The 23,664-nt window shown below is 44.3% G+C and overlaps 2 protein-coding genes across 3 annotated transcripts in view; both read left to right on the forward strand.

Moving 5' to 3' along the window:
* The first annotated feature begins 498 nt into the window (after window positions 1–498).
* On the forward strand, window positions 499–16,869 carry ADSL (adenylosuccinate lyase). The gene is made up of 13 exons (XM_008144595.3): window positions 499–719; window positions 3,649–3,852; window positions 5,615–5,659; window positions 5,991–6,070; window positions 9,525–9,696; window positions 9,870–9,916; window positions 10,508–10,598; window positions 11,053–11,122; window positions 11,264–11,411; window positions 12,917–13,007; window positions 14,299–14,388; window positions 14,872–15,048; window positions 16,545–16,869. The coding sequence occupies exons 1-13, from the start codon at window positions 549–551 to the stop codon at window positions 16,629–16,631; spliced, it is 1,473 nt and encodes a 490-aa protein (XP_008142817.2). The 5' UTR covers window positions 499–548; the 3' UTR covers window positions 16,632–16,869.
* A 5,997-nt stretch (window positions 16,870–22,866) lies between these two features.
* The window catches only part of SGSM3 (small G protein signaling modulator 3), a 33,238-nt gene continuing 32,440 nt past the window's right edge, over window positions 22,867–23,664 (forward strand). The window contains exons 1-2 of one of the 2 annotated variants that reach the window (XM_054719555.1): window positions 22,867–22,968; window positions 23,503–23,660. The gene's annotated coding sequence lies outside the window, so the exon portion shown is untranslated. The remainder of the gene's footprint in view (window positions 22,969–23,502; window positions 23,661–23,664) is intronic. The other variant, XM_028149954.2, reaches the window with a different exon arrangement.

Below are 23,664 nucleotides of genomic sequence, written 5' to 3' on the forward strand. Positions count from 1 at the left end.
GACATCGATCTGATGCTCAAACGTCACAGCAGTCTTAAAGGCAGGTCTTTTTTTTTTTTTTTTTTAAATATATTTTATTGATTTTTTACAGAGAGGAAGGGAGAGGGATGATGAGAGAGAAACACCGATCAGCTGCCTCTGGCACACCCCCTACTGGGGATGTGCCCGCAACCAAGGTACATGCCCTGGACCGGAATCGAACCCGGGGACCCTTCAGTCCGCAGGCCGACGCTCTATCCACTGAGCCAAACCGGTTTCGGCAAGGCAGGTCTTAATGTACCTTTTCCGGATGAGGAAATGAGGAACAGAGCGGCTAAGTAATGTATGAAGCGCTAACCAACGTTTCCTGTAAACGAAGAGAAAATTGTTAACCCTAGACAGCGAGCTACCAGCCAAAACGCCGCACTCTTGACCCCCCCAGGTTTTCCGGAGCCCCAGGGACGGGACCACGTGGAGGAAGTCCCGCCCCCAGCAGAGGAAGTCCCGCCTCCAGACGGCTGCTTCCGCCCCGGCTGTCCCGTCCACTCTGGTGGGGTGGCGTGGTCGGCATGGCGGCGCGAGGAGACTGCGGCGGGCAGCCGGCGGCCTGCGGGTACGACAGCTACCGCTCGCCGCTCGCCTCCCGCTACGCCAGCCCGGAGATGTGCTTCGTGTTTAGCGACAAGTACAAGTTCCGGACCTGGCGGCAGCTCTGGCTGTGGCTGGCGGAAGCCGAGCAGGTAACGGGCCGCGGCGCTGAGCGACCCCGCGCAGGGAGGCGGGCCCGCTCCAGCTCGTGCCGGGCTCGGCGCCCACGTGGGTCTAGCCGCCAGGGGACAGCTGCCCCTCTATTTTCGGCCGGGTGTTCCCTTTCGTGAGGAGCCGGGGCGCCGCCACCTGTTGCCTCACAGGCTGTTCGTCTCGGAGGGCTGGAGACGCGGCGGCGGCGGCGAGAAGTGCAGTCTGTGATCGCAGGTCCCGAACCGGGGCCGTTCCTGCAGGAGCGCTCGGGGCGTGCTGCTGTGCCCGTTTCTTTACGTATCTTTTCTCATTTAACCCACAAAGCCCTTGCAAAGTAGCTGATGCTCTTCCCGCATTAGAGGGGAGAAAACCAATGACCAAAGGCGTTGTGTGCGCCGGGCCACCCAGCTGCTGGAACGGAACTGGGACGTGAGCCTGGCTGGGGTCAGTGCCGGGCCTGAGCGCTTGATTAGCCACGTCGTCTTCCCCCGTGTCTCTAGGCACTGGGCTGTCACTGCAAAGTCCGTGTCTCCTAGGCCACTCTCCTCTTCACCAGTCCGCGTCTGGCCTCCGAGGAGGAGTCAAAGTAGAGGTTTATTAGACGGGACTTCTGGTTTGTTTGATGAGAACTGCATGTAGAGCTATTGGGGCAAAGGTTTCAGAAATAGCTCCAGAGGGGCCTTCCCCCAAAGGAGTGAAAGGAAACTGAAGGTGATACAGAGAGCTGTAAAGTTTCAGAGGAAAATGCCCCAGCAAGCAAGATGGCAGTGCCCTCTGAAATGGCACGCGTAAACACTGAAACAGCCCTGACTAGGTGACTAGGACGGTGGTACAGGGGAATTACCCCCAAGGAAATTTTCCTCTTAGTTTACCCCCTCCATATCACTGTGCTCAAGGAAATAAAGTGACATAATAATGGCAGACATTTCTATAGGGCCTACTATGTGCTGGGCCCTCTTTTAAGATTTTACGTATTAGCCGAAACCGGTTTGGCTCAGTGGATAGAGCGTCAGCCTGCGGACTGAAAGGTCCCAGGTTCGATTCCGGTCAAGGGCATGTACCTTGGTTGCGGGCACATCCCAGTGGGGGTGTGCAGGAGGCAGCTGATCGATGTTTCTAACTCTCTAATCCTCTCCCTTCCTCTCTGTAAAAATCAATAAAATATATTTTAAAAAAGATTTTACATATTAATAGCTTATTAATCCTCAAAACAATCCTTAAGATTTTACCGGTGTTGGAGTGTAGGCACAGAGAGGTTTCATAAACTGTTGGCTCAGGTAACAATAATGGGTAGTAAAAGAGGACATGAATCGTGTCTTGTGGTTTATTATGTGCCAGCATGTACTGACTTTCTATAGCCTTTGGTACTTTATTATACAGGTTAGGGTAGTGGAATTCCAAGACTTTGCAGGGTCATCATGGCTAGTCAATGGCTTCAAGCTGGAATTGAACTGTAGAGTTGTCTGAATGTGTTCTTTCCTCTGCCCAGTCTGCATGTTGCCTGAAATGCATACACTTTTGATATGATCCCCTAAACTTAGTTTACCTATTAGTTAGGGTGTCAAAATTAGCATAAGTTACATAATTTAGTAGTGAAGGGGGGAAATGAGGACTGAGAGATTAAGAGTGTAGAAAATGAGGAATCTGGAATGAACTTTGAGAAGATACATTGCTTGCGGGTAGGAAGCAGTTTGGTCATGCTGCCCCCTGCTGCTTTGCTCTGGGAGGAGCCCTGAAATGTCATAGGTCCCCCTAAGATTCAAGGCAGAGCACTTGCAATGTGGCTAGTGTGACTGAGGAACTGAATTTGTACTTTTTAATTTTAATCAGTTTAAATGTAAATAGTCTCATCTGAACACTAGTTACCATCTTGGACAGATAGTTCTAAGATGCAAGATCCTCCCCAGAACCAAGGCTTGGGAGTTTCAAATGAGGTTTGAATAAATTTCACCAATGTACACATTCAGGGTTCTGAGCTGCCTGGGCAGCCAACTGTTTTTTGCCAGCATGATTTTTCCAGTGATGGATGAATGCAAGATGTTGTTGTGTAGCCCTAGCCGGTTTGGCTCAGTGGATAGAGTGTCAGCCTGCGGACTGAAGGGTCCTGGGTTCGATTCCGGTCAAGGGCACGTGGCTGGATTGCGGGCTCGATCCCCAGTAGGGGGCTTGCAGGAGGCAGCCAATCAATGATTCTCATCATTGATGTTTCTATCTCTCCCTTTCCCTTCCAATCTGAAATCATTAAAAATATTAAGAAAAAAAAAGATGTTGGTGTGTTTATTTTTTAATCAATATCTTTTGGAATTGCTTTTGGTTGCACTGAATTTCTGTATCTAATTTGTTGGGAAAACAACTTACAGCATTCATAATTTTGCTTTCTCTGAATAAATCCATCTGGGTCAAATGTAAAGCTGTGGCTTGGATCCCACAATTTGGGCACTTACATGCCAGGCACTAAGGAGTAAGCAATAAACATGACAACATTGCTCATGAGTATATATTCTAATGACTAGGATGGACATCTGTAAAAATGTCTTGTGATGAGTGCTCTAAGTAAAACCAGGCTAAGAGATAGAGAGACACAGAACGATGTGTCACATTGAGTCAGGAAAGAGATCTCTCTGAAGAGGTGACATTTGAGCCCAGAAACCAAAATATATGAGGGAATGAGCAGAGATATAGGGCCAGAGGGAACAACGATCAGAATTACATTGTTGTATATGTTGGAGTTTACTTAGAATACAACTTACCAAGATTCATTGAGAAAGTCATCCCCTCCTAACCATGTACTTTGAGGTACACCAAATTTTAACAATTGGGAGGTAGAGCATAAATGATAGCATGAACCAATTTTTTTTCTCAGTGTTACTTCAGTTCAAATAATTGTGACACCTGAAGTTATGTTATTTTATCTTGTGTGTCCTGCAGACATTGGGTTTGCCTATCACAGATGAACAAATCCAGGAGATGAAATCAAACCTAGACAACATCGACTTCAAGATGGCAGCTGAGGAAGAGAAAAAATTACGACATGATGTGATGGCTCATGTGCACACGTTTGGCCACTGCTGTCCCAAAGCCGCCGGCATTATACATCTTGGGGCCACCTCCTGCTATGTTGGAGACAATACAGTAGGAACCCGTGTTGTTTTGTATCCACTTAGGACTCAGTCATCATTATTTATAATGCATTTACAGATTGTATTTTACTTTATCCAGTTTGAGAAAGTGATTCCATAGATCTTTAGTTTTAGGGATAACTTAATGCTTAGGAATTTTCTGCTTTTGGTACTCTTCCAATCTAAACTATAAGCCCCTACTCACCTCCATAGACTAAGACCTGCAGATACTGCTTACCCATTGGCATGCTGGGCGTAAACCAAGGTCTTAGCATTTTCGTGGCCAAGGTAATTTTCCAAAGGGATTTTTCTTTCCCAAGTCCATTACAATTCCTTACTGTGACATCAGAAAAGAAAAAAGAGTTGCATTATAATTCTTAAACAAAACCTTTAATTAGAAAAAGCATCAGCATATATTTTCCTAAGAGTTTACTAGGTGCCTGGCACTTTTCAGAGCACTTTGTGTATATACTAGAGGCCCGATGCACGAAATGTGTGCAAGGGGCTCAGCCCTCTCAGCCCCGGCTTCGTCCAGAAGGTTGATCTGCTGTTCTAATTAGCAATTATCTCTTTATTATATAGGATTCATTTATTCTTCATGACAGTCATAAGAGTTAGATGCTATTATCTTCATTTTAAAACAGCTTTATTGAGGTATAGTTTACATACCATAAATTTACCCATTTTAAATATACAGTTCAATGAGTTTTAGTAAATTTGTACAATTGTTAGCCTTCATCACCCTCCAGTTTCAGAGTACATCTCTCACCCCAAGAAGTTCTCTCGTGTCTGTCTGCAGTCAGCCCTCACTCCTGCTTCCAGACCCATACTATCACTGGCCTGCTTTCTTTCTTTATAGTTTTGCCTTTCCTAGAAATTTCATATAAATGGAATCATAATATGTAATCTTTGGAATCTGGCTTTCTTATTCCCATCTCTACAGCTCAGGAAACTTAAAGAGAGGTTACATAGCTGAAAATGATACAAGACCCCGTAGAATGGCACGAAAGCTGTGCTTTTAATCCTAGTGCACCAGTGGGAACAGAAGTTACATTCCAGATACACTTCCAATTCAAAAGCAAGCCACCAAATTTTAAGTTGCCCCAAATATTTTATTAGTCTTAAATGGTACATAATTGAAGGCACCTGTGTGTAATTAGTGAGTCAACAGAAGAACAACAATCCTGTCACTTCAAATGCACTTTTTAAAAGTGCCCAATATATAGTTGGGCTCAGCAATTACTGTCTTGTGTAAGTATGTTTCAGAGTTGTCTGAAATACATCTCTTATCTCCCTCAAAAACAGCTTTAATTTCCTAAACCTTGATGCTCTGGTTCATGTCTTTTTTTGTCTGTTAGCAAAGATAGACATGATAAAAAGGAGAGGAAACTAATGGAATGGGCCCTGTGGAAGCTTCTTGAGACTCAAGCACTCTGTGGGGAAGTACAGACCTTGTTGACCTGGGCATCTTCACAGTATTCAGGAGTTACTCCTTAAGTATTTTCCGGTCATTTTAGATACCACATAAATTGGGCTTTATGAGTATAAAGGTTTTGTTCCTTACAGATTCCAGTAGTTCCACTCTCTAAGTTGGTATGCTTTTAAAGCAGTAATCAGAAAACGACATCCATTAGCATCTTCTGGTTTGCACAATAGGTTGCTAATAGTGAGGTAGATGACTAGCTGAGAAACCCAGTTATGATGGCCAGAAAGTGTTATGTAATAATGTTTGGGCAAAGCTGTTTAATATAAAAACATTGCATTTTCCTTTGCAGGACCTGATTATTCTTAGAAATGCATTTGACCTGCTTTTGCCAAAGGTGAGTTGACAGAAATTTCCTACCAGCACTGGATTCCCTGTGATAGGGGATGGGCACCACTTACGAGTAAATCAATACAATAGTCATCTAAATAAATGCTCATTTATTCAGGTGAATGATCCTACATCTAATTTCTAGTCAATTCACTTTTCAAATGTTCATTGCTATGAACTCTTTGAGGCACTTGAGGATACAAACATGAAAAGATGCCTGTGCCTTCCATGAGCTGGAGGTCTAATTCTATATTAACTTGTGTAAAAGTTTAGTTCCTGATTATGTAATGAGCTCAACCTGAATTCACCCTCTTTCTACCACATGGTCTTTCTTATAGCTTGCCAGAGTGATCTCTCGGCTTGCTGACTTTGCTAAGGAACGAGCTGATCTTCCCACCTTAGGTTTCACACATTTCCAGTAAGTGATATGATTACATCTTGGGAATGGGGCTTGTTTATGTGCACCTGGCTTTCATTTAGTTTTCAGTTCTTCTGCAGGGAAACCTTGAGGTGAATAATCTCAAAACATAGCGTAAGCAGATACCTGATACCTACCCTCCATGCTGTACTGGAGAGAGAGTAAATGCAATAGTTCATTTGGGAAGCCTTGGGAAGTACGTATCAGGAGCCTTAGAAAGTATTCATGCCCCTTGATTTAATACTTCTATTCTAGGGAATCTAGACCAAAGAAGTAATCCAAATTATGGGGAAAGTTTTATGTACAAAGATCTTTGTTAAAATACTAGAGGCCTGGTGCATGAAGTTCGTGCACTGGGGGAGGGGGTGTCCCTCAGCCCAGCCTGCACTTTCTCTAATCTGGGACATCCCCCTCAAAATCCGGGACTGCTGGCTCCCAACAGCTCGCGTGCCTGCATGCCTGATTGCCCCTAATTGCTTCTGCCTGCCAGCCTAATCACCCCCTAATCACTCCCCTGCCAGTCTGATCGACGCCTAACTGCTCCTGTGCTGACCTGATGGCCCCCAACTGCCCTCCCCTGCTGGCCCGATCGCCCCCAACTGCCCTCCCCTGCCGGCCTGGTTGCCCCCAACTGCCCTCCCCTGCTGGCCTGGTCGCCCCTAACTGCCCTCCCCTGCTGGCTGATCACCCACAACTGCCCTCTCCTGCCGGCCATCTTGTGATCACATGGGGGTGGCCATATTGTGTGAGGGTGTGATGGTCAATTTGCATATTACTTTTTATTATATAGGATTATTTATAACAGGAAACAATCTGAATGTCCCACAATAAGGGGATAATTAAATAAGCTATATGGTATATCCACAGGTTAGAATAATATGCAGCCATTAAAATTATTCAAGTAAGACTAATACAGAAACATGCTTAGGTTAATGTTAGGGATAAAGACAGTATATAAATAGCACAAAAATTGGAAGAAATTATACCAAACTGTAAATATTGATTGCTATGGTTTAGGAGATAGTAGGGTAATTAATCTTTTTCAATTTTTAAAATGCAAATATTTTGCCGAGACCGGTTTGTCTCAGTGGATAGAGCGTCGGCCTGCGGACTCAAAGGTCCCGGGTTCGATTCCGGTCGGGGGCATGTGCGTTGGTTGCGGGCACATCCCCAGTAGGGGGTGTGCAGGGGGCAGCTGATCGATGTTTCTCTCTCATCGATGTTTCTGGCTCTCTATCCCTCTCTCTTCCTCTCTGTGAAAAATCAATAAAATATATTTAAAAAAAAAAAAATAAAAAAATAAAATGCAAATATTTTTATGATTACTCCACAAAACCCTGTTTAAAAGCTGATTATGTGATTTTTGGAATGAGAGTAGCAGGTTTTGAGTGATGGTAGTTCAGAAGTGATGAATTAGCATGTGCCTTATGTTTTGATGGGGTATTGCTATGGTAACAAGATTGTCATCTCCTATATCATCAATTTAGGAAAGCCCAAGTTGAGTTTAATCTTCCTAAAAGTTAGGGCCTGTATTTATTGGTAGAAACCTGAAGAAATTGTCCATGTGAAGGAGGCAGTGCTCAGCGTCTGTGTGTTCCTCTCTGCTGCCCCCCCCCCCCCCCCCCCACACACACACAACTAGCATGACCTGTGTTGCAGCTTCTCTTCCTCTCCTGCATCTGTTGGAGATGCTCAGGGCCTGCAGGCATTCCAGTGTTCCGCTGGGGATAGCATGATGAGAGGTGTCTGCTGCCACAGTTAGCAGGCATTGGGAACTCAGAAAACGGTGTAGCTGTGTAGGCATCTCCTCGGTATGTGTCAGTCCCTGCAATGAAAAGAAACAACTGTATTGAGATATAGTTCACGTATTATAAAATTCATCCCTTTTAGTGTACAATTGAGTCGTTTTTAGTATATTTACAGTTATACAGTCATCACCAGTATATAATTTCATAATATTTTCATCACCCCACAAAAAATCTGTATCTTTTAGCAGTCACTCTCATTCCCCCATTCCATGGCCCCTGGCAACCATTATACAATATTCATCTCTTTTGGGTTTTTTTTGTGGGTTTTTTTTTTTAGTTTTTTTAGTTTAGCACAATGTTTTCAGTGTCTACCTACATTTGTCCATTCATCAGTTGGTAGATATTTGGGTCATTTCCATTTGTGGCTATTATGTAAAATGCTGCTGTGAACAGATCCATGCAAATTCATTTATTTCTTTGCTTGTACCTGTAATCTGTTAGCAGGAGTGAGCAAAGAAAACTACTTAAGATTAATTTGGAGATGTATTATAGCATGTGGTCTGTCTGCTAGAGACATTCCTGTTGGTGTTTCTTTTTCTCCAGCTATCAGTGTCATCAGCCTAATAGAGAAATTCCATCTGGAATGGGCTAGTAGGACTCCTGCATTATTGCAGTTTATTTGTAATGTTTTATGTTCAGAAACAGACCTGTAGTGGATTGGTTTAGGCTTCAGACTACATACAAAGTCATTAGCTGTTATGTTCGAGTCCTTTGGTTATGTGTGATTTGGGGATCTCCACAGTATGGCTGTTCCTTATAAAGTCTTGACTCCTTACAACAGTGATTTCAACCTTTCTAATGCCGCGACCCTTTAATACAGTTCCTCATGTTGTGGTGACCCCCAACCATAAAATTATTTTCGTTGCTACTTTATAACTGTAGTTTTGCTACTGTTAATGAATCGTAATGTAAATATCTGTTTTCCGATGGTCTTAGGCTCTACAGCAGCGGTTCTCAACCTGTGCGTTGCTAGCAGGGTCGCCTAAGACCATCGGAAAACACAGATATTTGCAAAACTACAGTTACGAAGTAGCAACGAAAATAATTTTATGGTTGGGGGTCACCACAACATGAGGAACTGTATTAAAGGGTCGCGGCATTAGCAAGGTTGAGAAGGAAAGGCCTTCCTTGATTGCCAATCTAGAGTAGCATTCTCCATTGTCCTCATTTTCTTTTTTCGTATTTTGCACAACAAATCAACAGTTACCTTGTTTATTTGTTTACACTACAGTGTGCACTCCATTGGACAGGGTGCCTGTTTTGTTTGTTGCTTTATTTCCAAAATCAAGAAAACATTAGATACTTGGCAAATGGTTTTTACATGAGTGTATGTATATTTCTTACCAAAGTCTGGGGATAAACAAAACAGACATTGTCTCTGCCCTTACATTTCCTCTTGATGAAGAGACAACTGTGTTGGGAGCCCTTTAGCTTTATAATCTTTGGATATTTATAAGTGGCATAGAATCTCCTTAACTATTATTTGTTTACAGTTTTTAGTTTCAGTTTTGTCCATACGCGTTTCTCCATCTCTTACTTTAATTCTTCCCAGGGGTAACAGTGATGACTAGAGGAAGCAAGGAAGCTGTTCTGAAAGTCAGTTCCTGGCTTTGAACTTCCCTGTGTTCTCTTTGGGTTGCCTGCAGGCCTGCTCAGCTGACCACAGTTGGGAAACGTTGCTGTCTTTGGATTCAAGATCTTTGCATGGATCTTCAGAATTTGAAGCGTGTCCGAGATGACCTGCGCTTCCGAGGAGTGAAAGGCACCACTGGCACTCAGGCCAGCTTCCTGCAGCTCTTCGAGGGAGACGACCAGAAGGTACTCTGAAAGCGACCTGGGGCACAGAAACTCAGTGGTGGAGCCGTAGGGGATTGATCTCGGGATGCGTGGAATCTGGACTGGAAGGGGTCCGGGGAGCGCAATCTGAGCAGGATGAGATATTCTCATATAGACACCCCTGGATTACTATAGGGATGTCTTTTCTTTCCAAGGTAGAGCAGCTTGACAAGTTGGTGACAGAAAAGGCAGGATTTAAGAGGTAGGTAAATGGGAAAGTGTTTGTCTCCCTATTAAATGATGAACGGCCTGTGTTCACTGTATCTGTAGATTTGACCCTAACTTTTTTGGCTTTTTCTTTCCACCCATTGCCTCTCATTGCTTGTCTGGGATTTGTTTTCCTATAGCCTGGATTCTGTTTTCTTACAATCTGTAAAGAAAAAGGAAACTTGTACTTCGGAGATTTTTAGAATAATAGCCTTACACATGTTGCTGTTTTTGTTTATTTACTGAGGCCTCAAATGCATTAGTTAAACCTGGCCATTTCCATCGAGGGCCACCAGGCTCCACTGTGGCTCTTCCAGGCACATCCATCAGCTGCAGGAGGACACAACAGGCACATGGACTGTATTTCCTTCTTGGGTCAGGGGCTGACTGGGTATTAGTAAAAAGGGTGGAAGAACAGTTTGTTCCGGGAACTAGTTATCAGTGAAGTCCTCTGGGCCGAATGTGACTTAGTATACCAGTGAGACCAAGCTTTCACTTAGGGTCTGTTTTTGTTCATTTGTTTGACACAGTCACATTTTGAAATATTTCCACTTAAGGCTCTTTTCTATTTATTTTTTATTTCTAGAGCTTTCATCATCACAGGACAGACCTATACCCGAAAAGTGGATATTGAGGTGCTGTCTGTGCTGGCTAGCTTGGGGGCTTCGGTGCACAAGGTGAGTGGTGGTAGCTGGTGGGGTGGGATTAGAGCTTTGGACACCACAGACAGACCAGTCAGCCTCAGACTTTTACTTTGCTCAAGCGATGTCAGGTTTCATTTTTAACAATATGGGACCCATAAACAAGTCTCTTAATTAAGGTGTGTCGAAGGGAAGAACTAGTTGTGGTGTTCTCATTAAAGTTCATCTTGCCATTGTCTTTCCACAATATCTTACGCAATGTTTCACAAAAACATTCCCAGGCTCCCTGAGCTTGTCTTCCCAGCTCTTCGGGGGTCAAGAGAAGTCTGAGTGTTTCTCTCCACGCGCTCTTAGGGAGGACATGCTAATGAAGGAGATGAGCTCTTTAGACTCAGCAGTAGCACACAGAGAGCAGTCCCCTCCAGAAGTCTAGTCCCTGCATCCCTGCATTCAAGAGTGTGGGTGATGCCTCCACCCCTCTTTTCCTCAGACCTGCACCGACATACGGCTCCTGGCAAACCTCAAGGAGGTGGAGGAACCCTTTGAAAAACAACAGATTGGTGAGTGTGTGTGAAGACTGGCACACCGCAGAGGTGCTGCCGGCTGGCGGGCGTGTGTTAATGGCTCACCCACCAGCATGCTCAGGCTCTCACTCCTCTGAAGTCTTTCTCTCTTTGCTTCTTGTCCTTGTACGTGGGCAGGCTCCAGTGCGATGCCATACAAGCGGAACCCGATGCGCTCAGAGCGGTGTTGCAGCCTTGCCCGTCACCTCATGACCCTGATCATGGACCCGCTGCAGACGGCATCTGTGCAATGGTTTGAACGCACGCTGGATGATAGTGCCAATCGGTCAGTGGAGTGGGGATGTCACAGAAGCATGTTTTGAGTATCTCTGCATTTTCTCATTGTCCCCAAGGAGCCTGGAGTCTTGCAGGGAGGCAAGAACATAGAAAACGGTGTGATAAGTGTTAGGATCAAAGTGTGTGCAAGGTACTCTGTGAGGAGTCAGGGAAAGCTTCTTAGGAGGTGATGCTTAAGACTTAAGAAATAAATAGACATTTTTAAAAGACATTTAAGACAAGATCGGGACCATGTATAAAAGCCCAAAGACAGAAGAAGAACATTTTACGGAGTAAACTGAGTTACTAATAGGTAGCACTGGGGAATGAAGTCTATATGTGGCAAGAGATGAGGTGGGACGGTAGGGATTGTAGCCAGTTGATGAAGGGCGTTATAGGCCCTGAAAAAGAGTTTAGCTAATGTTCTGAAGGCAGGTAGATGTCAGCTGTGGTGCCTGGCACAATGACATGTGAATGAGGTGGGTCAGAAGTAATTTCAACATGTATGTGGTTTTCTGCTGTATGTATGTATGTACTTATTTAAAGCAGATTCACATTACACTGGTTTGCTTGCATTGTACTGGGATTTCTTGAGTAGAGGATACATAGTTAAAGCTAGCTTTTTGGGATATCTGTAACCCAGGTTTTACCTATGGAAATATGACATGTGTACTCATTCAGAAATCAGCCATTGAATACTTTTTAGCAGGGTGTGACCTAGTGAGATATGTCTACTAAAACACCCTGCAACAATTAGGACATTCAGTTATAAGGGGACATTAATCTAGTCAGAACAAGTTAGGAGGCTATTTTATTTTTTAAATTTTTTTTATTGATTTCAGAGCGGGAGGGAAAGAAAGAAACATCAGTGATGAGAGAGAAGCATCAGTTGGCTGCCTCCTGCACGCCCTACACTGGGGATCTAGCCAACAACCTGGGCATGTGCCCCAACTGGGAATTGAACCGTGACTTCCTGGTTCATAGGTTGAAGCTCAACCACTGAGCCATGCTGGCCAGGCTAGGAGGCTATTTTAAAAATCCAAATCCACAGTGGCCACGTGAAAGGAGAGGAAGGATGTAGACATAAAACAGTGGCAGATGAGCCTGGGCCAGCCTTGGTGGTTGACTAGAGTGACAAGGTGGTTGCCTTGGTGATGCTATGCTAGTGCCATTTACTGAGCCAGAAGCCACAGGGAGAGGGAGCAGTTTTGAGAAGGTGAGCAGGAGGCAGTGGAAAGGTGGCTGAATTCAGTTTGGGGTTTGAGATACCAATGGATCAACCAGGTGGAGCTCTTTGAGTATATGGTCTGGCGCTTGGGCAGGTGGTCTAGACAAGAGGCGATAGATTTGAGGGTCGTCAGGATATTGAGGTAGTTGAAGTCAGAGAATGAAGGAAATTGTCCAAATAGCACATATGACATGAGAAGTCAATAGGACTGCTTGGGACGCACCCTACATTTCACTGAAATTGTTATTAGTTTAAAGAGATAACTGAATTGGCTGTTTGTTTTCTAGACGTATCTGTTTGGCCGAGGCATTTCTCACTGCAGATACTATATTGAATACATTGCAGAACGTTTCTGAAGGACTGGTGGTGTACCCCAAAGTAAGAGGCCTCAATTAAAAAGCAAAACATTAGGGAGGGGTTAGAGGGTGGGAAGGGGAGTGTAACCTTTTCCTGCTCTGGAGTGGGTATGTTGGGGGAGCTGTGGTGTGATCCAGGAGTTCTTCCCAACAGGAGCTCGTTCTTCAGGTTTTGACATGAAATCTAGGGAACAAACATGTGGAATTTATAGACATGTTTCTAGAAAATGGGGCGAAGTACTTTGAATTGGCTTAAACAGTCTACCAGCAAGAATCATCAGGTCTGGTGTGACTAGCAGAGTAGACTGTCCCTTAGCATGTTTGTTAATCCTCACCGAAGGGTATTTATTCCATCGGTTTTTAGAGAGAATGGGGAAGGGGGGGGGTGGGGAGAGAAAAAGAGAAGCATCAATGTGAGAGACACATCGATTGGTTGCCTCCCACATGCGCCCCGACTGGGGCCGGGGATCGAACCTGCAATCCAGGTATGTGCCCTTGACGGGAATCGAATCTGTGACCCTTCAGTACATGGGCCGATGCTTTAACCACTTCACCACACCAGCCAGGGCCTCCATTTGCCTATTTTTTTGTTTTTACTTTTTAATTGTTATTTTCATAAAGTCACATTTTTTCTCAAAAACAACATTCAAGCTTCATGTAGAAAACATTCTCAATGTGGCCTCTTCTTCACATCCTTGGTTGTAAGGGTTCTCTCCAGCTGGTCTTCAGTTGGTTATTCGGGATGATTTTTCTATATCTTAGTTGTAATTCCAGTTTGGTCGAGGGAGAGTGTCAGTGTGGCTTCCATTTAATCAGCCGCCATCTTGGAACCCCCTTTGTCTGTTCTTAAGCACCTGAGGCAGACGGGTTCATTTCCGTCAGGTACTTGGCTCTTGCAATGGCACTGAAATTTAACAGTTGAGGTTTTAGGAATTGTTTTCAGTGAAGCAACTTTTAAAAGTTTACTTAATATTTTTTAAAATCAATATTTCTTTTTTAAATCAAAGAAATATCTGGATTACTAAGAAAAATTAAGCCCTGGCCTGGTAGCTCAGCTGTTTAGTGTCGTTCTGATACGCTAAGGTTGTGGGTTCGATCTCTGGTCAGGCCAACCAATGAATGCATAAATAAGTGGAACAACAAAATCAGCGTTTCTCTTCCCCCCAGAATCAATAAAAAAAATTTTTTTAAGAAAAATTGAACATATGGTGTAGATTTAATTCATAACCCTGATATGCATTTTGCTGGTCATAGTTGATATCTTACTGTGTCTATGACTTCGCAACTTTGAGGCCTTTCATTCATTCTTCTAGGTAATTGAGCGGCGCATTCGGCAAGAGCTCCCTTTCATGGCCACAGAGAACATCATCATGGCCATGGTGAAAGCTGGGGGTAACCGCCAGGTTTGTAACTCCTTGTGCTCCTGGATAGATTGAGTGCACCTTTAGTCCTGAAGAGGAGTGGATGAAGGAAGGCGTTTCTGTCATTACCTTCAGTCACGGTTTGGTACAAAACAGTGACCATATTCTGTTGTAAAATAAGCTTATTCTGGAGGGTGATTGTGGAGACTCGGATTGTTAAAAGGGAATCAATCCCTTGTAGAAAAGGTCCACTCTTGTGAAGGGCTGAGGTCTGAATTTCCAAAGGGAGTGGTGGGAAGTAGGCAGGACACAGGCAGATGGTTCAGAGGCTTTAGAGGAGCCTGCCCTGTCCTAGGTTGTGGTTAGAGTCACGATCTTGGTGGAGCCAGACTATAAGGGGAACCACCTCAGCCTGGAGGGGCTTTGTACCAGCCAGAGACAGTATGATGTGAAGTGTCCGGGGACTTACCCAGGCATTCAGGTGCCCTGTTCGTAGTGAACCAACAAGGCCTCACTGTCTTCCAGGATTGCCATGAGAAAATTAGAGTGCTCTCCCAGCAGGCAGCTGCTGTGGTCAAGCAGGAAGGAGGTGACAATGACCTCATAGAGCGAATCCTCGCTGATGCTTACTTCAGTCCCATTCACTCCCAGTTGGACCGTTTACTGGATCCTTCTTCTTTCACTGGGCGTGCATCCCAACAGGTAAGCCTCAAAGCACTTCGGTGGAGCTGCAGGCTTCCCAAATGCCATCTTTTTATACTGCTGGCTGCGTGTGTGTGTGTGTGTGTGTGTGTGTGTGTGTGTGTGGCGAGGAGTTGAAAATGGGGCCAGTTAGAATTCGAAGCAGGTTGCTGTCTAGACTGTAAAATTTTGGTTGTTTTGAGCTGCCTTAAGTATTTTCTGTGTGGTTTTCTCTGAATTCTCCTTTGGTCTAGAGCAGTGGTCAGCAAACTCATCAGTCAACAGAGCCAAATATCAACAGTACAACGATTGAAATTTCTTTTGAGAGCCAGATTTTTTAAACTTAAACTTCTTCTAACGCCACTTCTTCAAAATAGACTCGCCCAGGCCGTGGTATTTTGTGGAAGAGCCACACTCAGAGGGCCAAAGAGCCGCATGTGACTTGCGAGCCGCAGTTTGCTGACCACGTGTCTAGAGAATGTGGTATAATGGACAACGATAGGGTTTTATCCTGTAGATCTGAGTTGAGTCCTGATTTCTGGCATTTACTGACGAGATAAACACACATCTCATAAAGGGATGTGAGATTGAAAGGCCTAGCATGATGCTTGGTGCTTAGTGTGTATTCAGTAAGTGTTTCCCATTTTTCCTCTGGGACTTTGGGGACCACAAGAGTCGATTCAGAAGCATTTCTCAAGTGTTTAATTTGGGGGCTTTACAGATGTGTAGATTCTTCAGGGAGCTCAAAACTTAGTGAAGACTTGTAAATAGTTCATCATAATACCAAGCAGTACATACAGGAATTGAGGGAAGCACATCTTTTGGGGGATCACAAAGGATGACATAACCCTAGAATAGTAGAAGGTGATGAAGACTTCTTGGACAGCATGCCATCTGAGCTGAATCTTAGGGCCAAGTAAGAGTTAACCTGGGATCACCAGGCTGAGAGGATATGTCCAGCATTGGAGAGAGAAACGGCAGTCATCTGCTGGCATATCAACTGCCCCAGAAGTTATAGGATTTAAAGTTGAAGACAGGCAAGAGTTTATCATTTATATTCAAATCACTCTGGAGTTTTGGATTTGAAAGACTTAAACAGGAAGTAGGGAGGCCAACAAGGAGGCTGCTGCATGGGCCAAGCACTGGATGATGAGGGCTTTGAGCCAAGGCAGTGGCAGGTACAGGCAAGGGGAGAGATTTGAGGGCTCTTAGAAGGGTGAGCATAGCTGGTTGAATGAGGGGCGGGAAGAAGCAGTGATGAGTTTAGCTTGGGTAACTGGGTGGAGAATGGTGAGACCCATTGAAAACCCGGCTTGGAAGGATAGCATATGTGGGCATGGTGGCTAAGCTGCCTGTGTCTAAGGAGAGAATTCTGACAGGCAATTGAGAAAAATAGCTCATTGGTGGAGTAAGTTCTTTATCTAATTAGGTCTCAGTGATATAAACTGACATTGAAAAAGTATTATCAAAACTTACATCTTAATGTGTTGTTTCATATTTGCTTTCTTTTTTGGCAGGTACGGAGATTCTTAGAAGAGGAGGTTTATCCCCTGTTAAAACCATATGAACATGTAATGAAGGTGAAAGCAGAATTATGTCTGTAGAGTTGGAAGAGAATTAAACAAAAAGTCATTGTTAGCTGTGTTAACTTTAGTGCTTTATTTTACCTCAAAAATTGTTACCTTAAGTTAATATAGCACTTTTTTCTTTCTGTGGCACTGTCACATTTCTCAAGGTTTACAATGCAGAAGTAAATTACCTTGTAGTTGGACTCTGTTTTGTTTTTTTTTTTTACAGCAAAACAGACTTACGTAATAAATGTAGCTCACAGTTTGCCCTCTGTTCTTTCGAGGCGTATTTTCCCTCTAATCTAGTCCATTTCACATGTTCACTTGATTTCCAGTTAGTAAGCAAGTTCCTGGTCCTCTTTTTTGAAGGTAGATTTGATCTGGGTCTAAGACACAAAGTAACCTGGATTCAGTGACTCAGTACGGTTGGATATCTTTATTTCAGCTACGTTTGGCTAAAATAAGTAATGACATTTGGAGATACAATAAATTCTCAAAGAAACTGATTTGATCATCAGGCTTACTCAGCTCAGATTGTACCTGACCTTACTTCATCTTTTGATAAGACTTTTATATATCAAGTAAAAGCCAGTAGGGAATATTTATTTCATCAAGGCCTTTGACAATCTTCAGTCCTGGTTACACAAACCGATAGTTTATTGAATTAGCTGTAGCTAAGGAAGATAGATTATAGATCTTCTCCACTGGAGGGAGGGCACTAGTGTTAGGTCACAGCTCTCTGTCACTAGCTGTGCTGATACATATTTTTTAAGCAAAGCTGGGAAGAAGAAAGCTGCTTTATCAGATTTGCAAATGACACAAAACTAGGAGAATTAACCAATACATTTATTTGATAAATAACTAAGATTTTATCTAACCTTAAATAGACTGATATGTGGCCTAAACTAAGAAGAAAAAATTAAGATAAATGTGAATAAGTTAACCTTAGACTCGGTATAAACCAGAAAGGGTTGCCAGTGAGATGAGACCGTTTTAGGATGTGTTAATGGTATGTGTCCAGAAAACTCACCAGTCTTACTGTTCCACACTCATGGTATTATGTTCAGGTTTGGACAGCCAGTTTGAGGAACAGTTCATTGGAGAGCTGGCTTCCAAAGAAGACCTTGTCATGAGTGGTGAAGGAATGTTAGGGCTCTTCATCCTGTAAGAGAAAACTCAGTGCTTCCAATATGGTTGTGAGGGGGAAGAATGACTTAATTATCTGTTGTCCCAAGAGACACAACTGAGACCAGTATCCATTGTTTCGAGTCTGAGGCTGGTTTGGACCCAGATATTGGAGATGCTAAAAGTTAGTGATTCTCCCCCCACCCCCCCTTTCAGGTCAAACAGAAGACTCCCTAGTTGTCTAGTTGTCGGGAATGGGAATGTTTTGAGGGAGGAGAGGCTTAATTGCCTCCAATTGTATCTAATCAAAGGTAGAAGTAAAGAGCTCAACTTATTGGAAAGGAAGGAGAATAAGGCAATCTTGAAAACCAAATTTTATAATACAGTTCAGTGTAGCAAGCATGGATGATGTGGAGCCATATGACATTTCAACTCTTTCAGAAACAATTTGTTACTCCTCTCGTGCGGATGTTTAAATCGGGTCTGGCACAAGGAATTAAGTCAATGGGCTCTGATCAATCACTCTACTTCCTTCTTTAGTGTGGGCCACTTCAGAGGAAGCGCCTACCATCAGTGTATCTGTAATCAGAGGATTTCTATTACATAGACACACTGGGGATATCCGATACCGTGGAGTTAATAGATTTCCTCAGAGGAAATAAGATCTTGACAGTCTTGTTCTGACAATTCTGTTGGATTTCTGAACTCGTGATTGGTGATCCTGGGCTATTTGAATGGGTACATTGGTTTGTTGTGTGTTTCTTCTTTCCTCTTCCATGCTCATTTTTATATATTTGTGATATACTCTTAAGTGCAATTTTGTTATCTTATTTTCCCATTTAGCACTTTAATTAAAGGCATTTGGGTGGGCTGATGTTTGACTGAGAAGAGAGAATTCATGCCTTCTCAAAATTAGGTTGATTTCAGTTAACCAGTGATGCAAACAAGGAGCTGAACCATCCAGAAACCAGGGTCTGGACAAACCCTAGGACAACTGGCTTCTGTTCAGCTGCATTCAGGGTCCTGGACACTTTACTGCCCCCTCCCCCTGGCAGATGGTAGATTTCATTTAATAACAGTAGCGCCTGGTGACAAGTGGAAGCACAGGTTAGGTGCCTCCTGAATGGAGACATCCATCCTGGGTGGATGTGAGGTTCAGTGACTGCAGTGGCATAGCAGAGTCTGACAAAAGAAGGCGCTCTGGAAATGTCCTTTCCTTTCTGAGCCCAGGAGCGTTCACCAACTTTCTTCTCTGTGGTCAGTTGGGGAGCCAGCTGAGACTGGAGGGTGCTGCTGTTGGTTTGGTTTGCCTCCCATGGAAGAGAGTATATCCTGAACTAGAACCAACTAGAGATTGGGGAATGAGTCAGAAATTAAATAGAAAAAAAGTAAAAAGTTAAAGAAGTTGGAAAGCTACATAATGAAATATTAAGTGTGGTTGCTTGGCTAATGAGTTCAGGTGGTTTTCATTTTGTTTTTGTGTATTTTTTCGAGTTCTTAATGCAATTTTTATTTAAATAAACTTTAAATTTTAGAAGTTTGTATTTACAGAAAAATTGCAAAGATAGTACAAAGTTCCCATATGCCCCATACTTGGTTTCCTCTATTATTAATATATTTGTATGGTACCAATGTCACAATTAATGAACTAATACTGATACATTATTAAAGTCCTTAGTGTTTAGCTCATGTCCTTCTTCTGTTCCAAGACCCCATTTGGAAGAGAAATTACATTTTATCTGTAACATTTTAAATATTGAAATTCATATGTATTACTTAAGGTATGTTCTTTATAAGAGATGTAGTCTAATGAACACAAAATCTAGCTCATAAATTTAGCTAATTCTGAATGTAACTAGAAGTCAAAGCAGAATTTGGTTTTCCATTCTGGATCTGAGTGACCTTGTCCTTACCTTTTTAAATGATGTGTACAGTGAAGTTCTTAGAGGCCACATTTCTGGAAAAAATGGTATAAGTGGTGAGTGTGGCTATAAATTTGCCTTCGTGAAAAGTCCAAGCTCAAGAAGAAACAGCTTGGTTTCTGGCCCAGCTTTCAAGATGAGCTCATCAGAAGACAAGATCTGCAGGTGACTACTTGGTCAAAAGGTTAAATGAGGAATGGGTGGGTGGATGAAAATAAGAGGCCCTGTGTATCTTATATAACAGGGCCCTTTAGCCTTAGAAAAGCGAGGTTTGACTTGCCCTTTCAGATTCTGACTTTGTACTTAGTTCTGCCAGTTCTCTTATATTTGTGGTGTTATTAGGCCTTCCTCTTCTATAGAGGGCCAGAAATTGTGGTTAGGCAACATCTCAGCCCAGGATAGCAAGGAAGGAGGGGTTTGAAGATATCTTTGGGAACTTCTGTAGACCCCTGTCCCTACTCCCCATAAGGGGTTTCGTAGGAAATAAGCTCATATTGAATAGTGGTTTTAAGTGGTCACATGTGAGACTGGGAAGGAGATGAACCATGAAGGCCTCCCAATCAGTTTCCATCCATGAGCCATCTAGCCTTTCACTGCTATGGCTCTAGGCATAAACATTTAAGACAATGGGAAACAAACCTCTTCCGTGGTTTTAAACTTCAAAGGACAGCTGTCTTTAAAAGTTGTAATTAGGATAGTGCCAGTTGTAAGAGTACAAGCCAAATTTATTTAAAATACATAATGCGGAGCCCAGCTGTGTGGCTCAGTGTTGGTGTGTCAACCTATGAGCCAGGAAGTCACAGTTTAATTCCAGGTGAGGACACATGCCCAGGTTGTGGGCTCAATCCCCAGTGTGGGGCATGTAGGAGGCAGCCAATCGATGATTCTCATCATTGATATTTCTATTTCTCTTTTCCTCTCTGAAATCAATAAAAATGTATTTTAAAAATAAAGTAATCCAGAAATCCAAATAACATCTCAGAAGGATTCATACCATAGTTCCTTAAATAAATTGCTCATTTCTTTCAAGGAATAAGTAGGAGGTAAAATAAAATATACTTAGAAAGCTTTATTTCTTATTGATAACTTGGAAGAAATAAGTATTTGCAAAATGATTTTTTTGATGGAGGTTTCACACTTTAACAGGTATTTTTCAGCACCCGACTATGGACTAGGAATAGTGGTGAGCAAGACAGTCTGCCTTCCTGGAGCTGTGGTTCCAGGGCAGGGAGCCGACCACAGAGTGATGAGTGGCTCCTCGATAATGGGACATACAGAATTCGGCCTCTGAACACGTAAAGTTCAGTAAGCTCCACTCAGAAAAGGTGCTCCTGAGATGTAACTTCAACAAGAAATCCACACCGCAGGGTTTTAGCAGCTTGTAACTCGCTCTTCATCATGAGGCAGGTGCTTTTCCCACCTGCGCGGGAATTACTGGCTGAATTACTTCAGTACCTGGCTCCCCACCCACCCTTCCCGTGGCATTAATTAACAGGGGCCTTGCCGTGGGTGCTGTCCTAGGAACCTAAGAATTCAGCATTTTTCTTTCTCCCTCTTGTCTAATGGAGGCTAAATGTGTATGTTGTATTCTTACACAGCATTTATAAATAAGTACGTTTTATAGAATTGGTAGCTAGTCTCTCTCCTGTGGCCTTTGGACCTGCTGGATATTAATCTCTGACAAATGTAAGTCCTTAGTTCCCTATTAAGTCTGTAGGGAAAGTAGGCAGAGACAAAATGCTAATGCTTTATTGCAAAAACCTAAGGGGCCTATGCTGAAACTAGCGTTAATCAGCCGTTGAGTTTTGACACTTAAGTTTACCTTACAATTAAATTTGTGTTTTTCTATAAAGATATATTTAAGAAATAATAGCCCTTGAAAGTTGTGATATGAGAGAAAAGGAATGTTACCACACCAAAAAGGCTGGGATTCATTGCTCTATGGCATTAAAAAAAAAAAAAATTGGCTTTAGAGAGAGAGAGAGGAGGGAAGGGTGGGAAGAGAGAGGGGGAGGAGACATTGATTTATTCTACTTATAATACATTATTGGTTGATTCTTGTATGTGTCCTGACTAGGGATCAAACCTGCAACCTTGGTGTATCAGGAAGGCAATTCTTTTTTAAAGAGCAGAATTTGTAAGGGCTAGTGTAGTTGGGAAGAAAAAATGAACTTGGCCACAGAAACGGTTCAGATCCTGGCTCTGTCAGTGCTTCCCATTCTTTTGGCCAACTCCTCTGTAAAATGCAAATGATAAAACGAACCGTGCTTTGCGTGTTGTGAATTGCATGGAAGTGCTTTGTAAAGTGAGCATGACACAGTAAGATGACTGAGACTGCCTTCCTGTGTTTTGTGGGTTTTGCCTATGGTTCCATTCATTTACCCTGGGCATCACCACCCTGGAACACCACTAGGAATCCATGCTTAGGTTAGTAAGCAGCCCTCAAATGAATCTCTTCGGAATAGGGTGAAATTTCTAGGAAACATTCCCGTAATACCATTGTAGCTTTTGGTGACCTTTCTAAAATGTGGCAATCGCGTTGTTTTTCCAACCGAGAGCCTGATGTCAGCTAGGACCCGGATATCAGAGATGGGCTTGCCACCCTCTTGGACTATTAGTTTGTACTGTGTATTAACATTTTCTCAAATAGCATTTAGTTCTCAACCATAAGTTCACATTCTCATTTTGTGGGTGAGCTCAATGTTAGCGTGGTTTAGTGGCTCAAATGCAGGCCTCTGACTACTCCCACCGCATTGCGAATACCCGGAGCGTACATTTCTTGGGCATGACCTCAACCAATTTGTTCCAGTTTGGAGCTCCTTCCAAAGCTTGTGAACTGTGTAAGCGTGGATCAGGCTGGTCTTGTACTAGTTCTGTACACTCGTAAAGAAGGCACTTAAATATTTAGAAAATGAGCATCAAGTAAGTGCCCCTCCTTCCCAGAGACCTGTCGCGCCTATCCCCCATCCTGACAGCTGGTTCACCCCATTTTGCCCCAAGTTCCTCGGGCTGCAGTGCAGACAGGGGGCCGGTGGACATCGCTAGGCTGAAAATGGGCTTTGAAAGTTGTTCAGCTCTGAGAGGCGGCTCCAAAGCGGGGTTGGGGGCGTGTGAACCTCGCCGCTCCCGCCCATCGGACCCGGAGGACTTCAGCCCCCAGCATGCCCCGCGGCCACCCTGCTGGGACCTGCGCGCGTGCGCAGTGGCGTCGCCGCCGCTGAGCGCTGACTGGATCCGAGGCGCGCAGCAGCGAGCCCGACCCAGGTCGGCACTGAGGTGGCGGGGACTCGCGGCGGCGAGGCAGCTGGACATCTCCTGTGGGGCAGGTGAGTGCGCGGGGAGAGGCCGACGGGGCCGGCTGGGTCTGCGGGGCCGAGGCCCACACATGCCCCTCGGGTTGGGACGCGGGGGCGGCTGCGGACGGGCGGAGGAGGGTGGATGCACCGCCCGGGCCGCCCCTCGCAGGTGCGACGCCTGATTTGGGGCCGGGGCGGTGGCGGTCAGGTGCGGCTCTCGCGTCCGGGTGCGGGGCCTGCGGGGCGGGGACGATGCTCCGACCCGCGAGCCCCCGAGTCTCTGCTCGTCCCTGCTCGGAGCGGGGGCGGCCTCCGAAGGCGGGACCCCCCCCCCCCCACGTGGGTCCGCCTGGCCTCGCGGGAGGTGGGGGCCGCCGGCGTCCCCTGCCTCAGTGCCGGGGCGGAGTGGGGGGGGCCTCGAACCCGAATACGTACGTCCATTCCCCTCCGGCAGCTGGGAGCAGGTTTACAGAAACTGCGCCAAATGCGGGGGGTTGCTTATTATTTTTATTTTTTGAAAGAACCGCTGCCTGGAGCACACTCACAGCAGAAACTCCTCCTCAGGTGTAACTTGTGAACATGCTGGTCGGGGTCCCGACACACCAGGATGTTGTTTGTGTTTTAACTTCGGGGAAATTGAGAATAATTAGGATCGCCCGGTGTGATGAGGCCTGGAATTTGGAAAGTCTAAGGATCCGGATGCTTCCTATTCGGGGTGACAGGTGG

Source organism: Eptesicus fuscus, chromosome 7 (genome assembly GCF_027574615.1).
Source record: "Eptesicus fuscus isolate TK198812 chromosome 7, DD_ASM_mEF_20220401, whole genome shotgun sequence".
Lineage (NCBI taxonomy): Eukaryota > Metazoa > Chordata > Mammalia > Chiroptera > Vespertilionidae > Eptesicus > Eptesicus fuscus.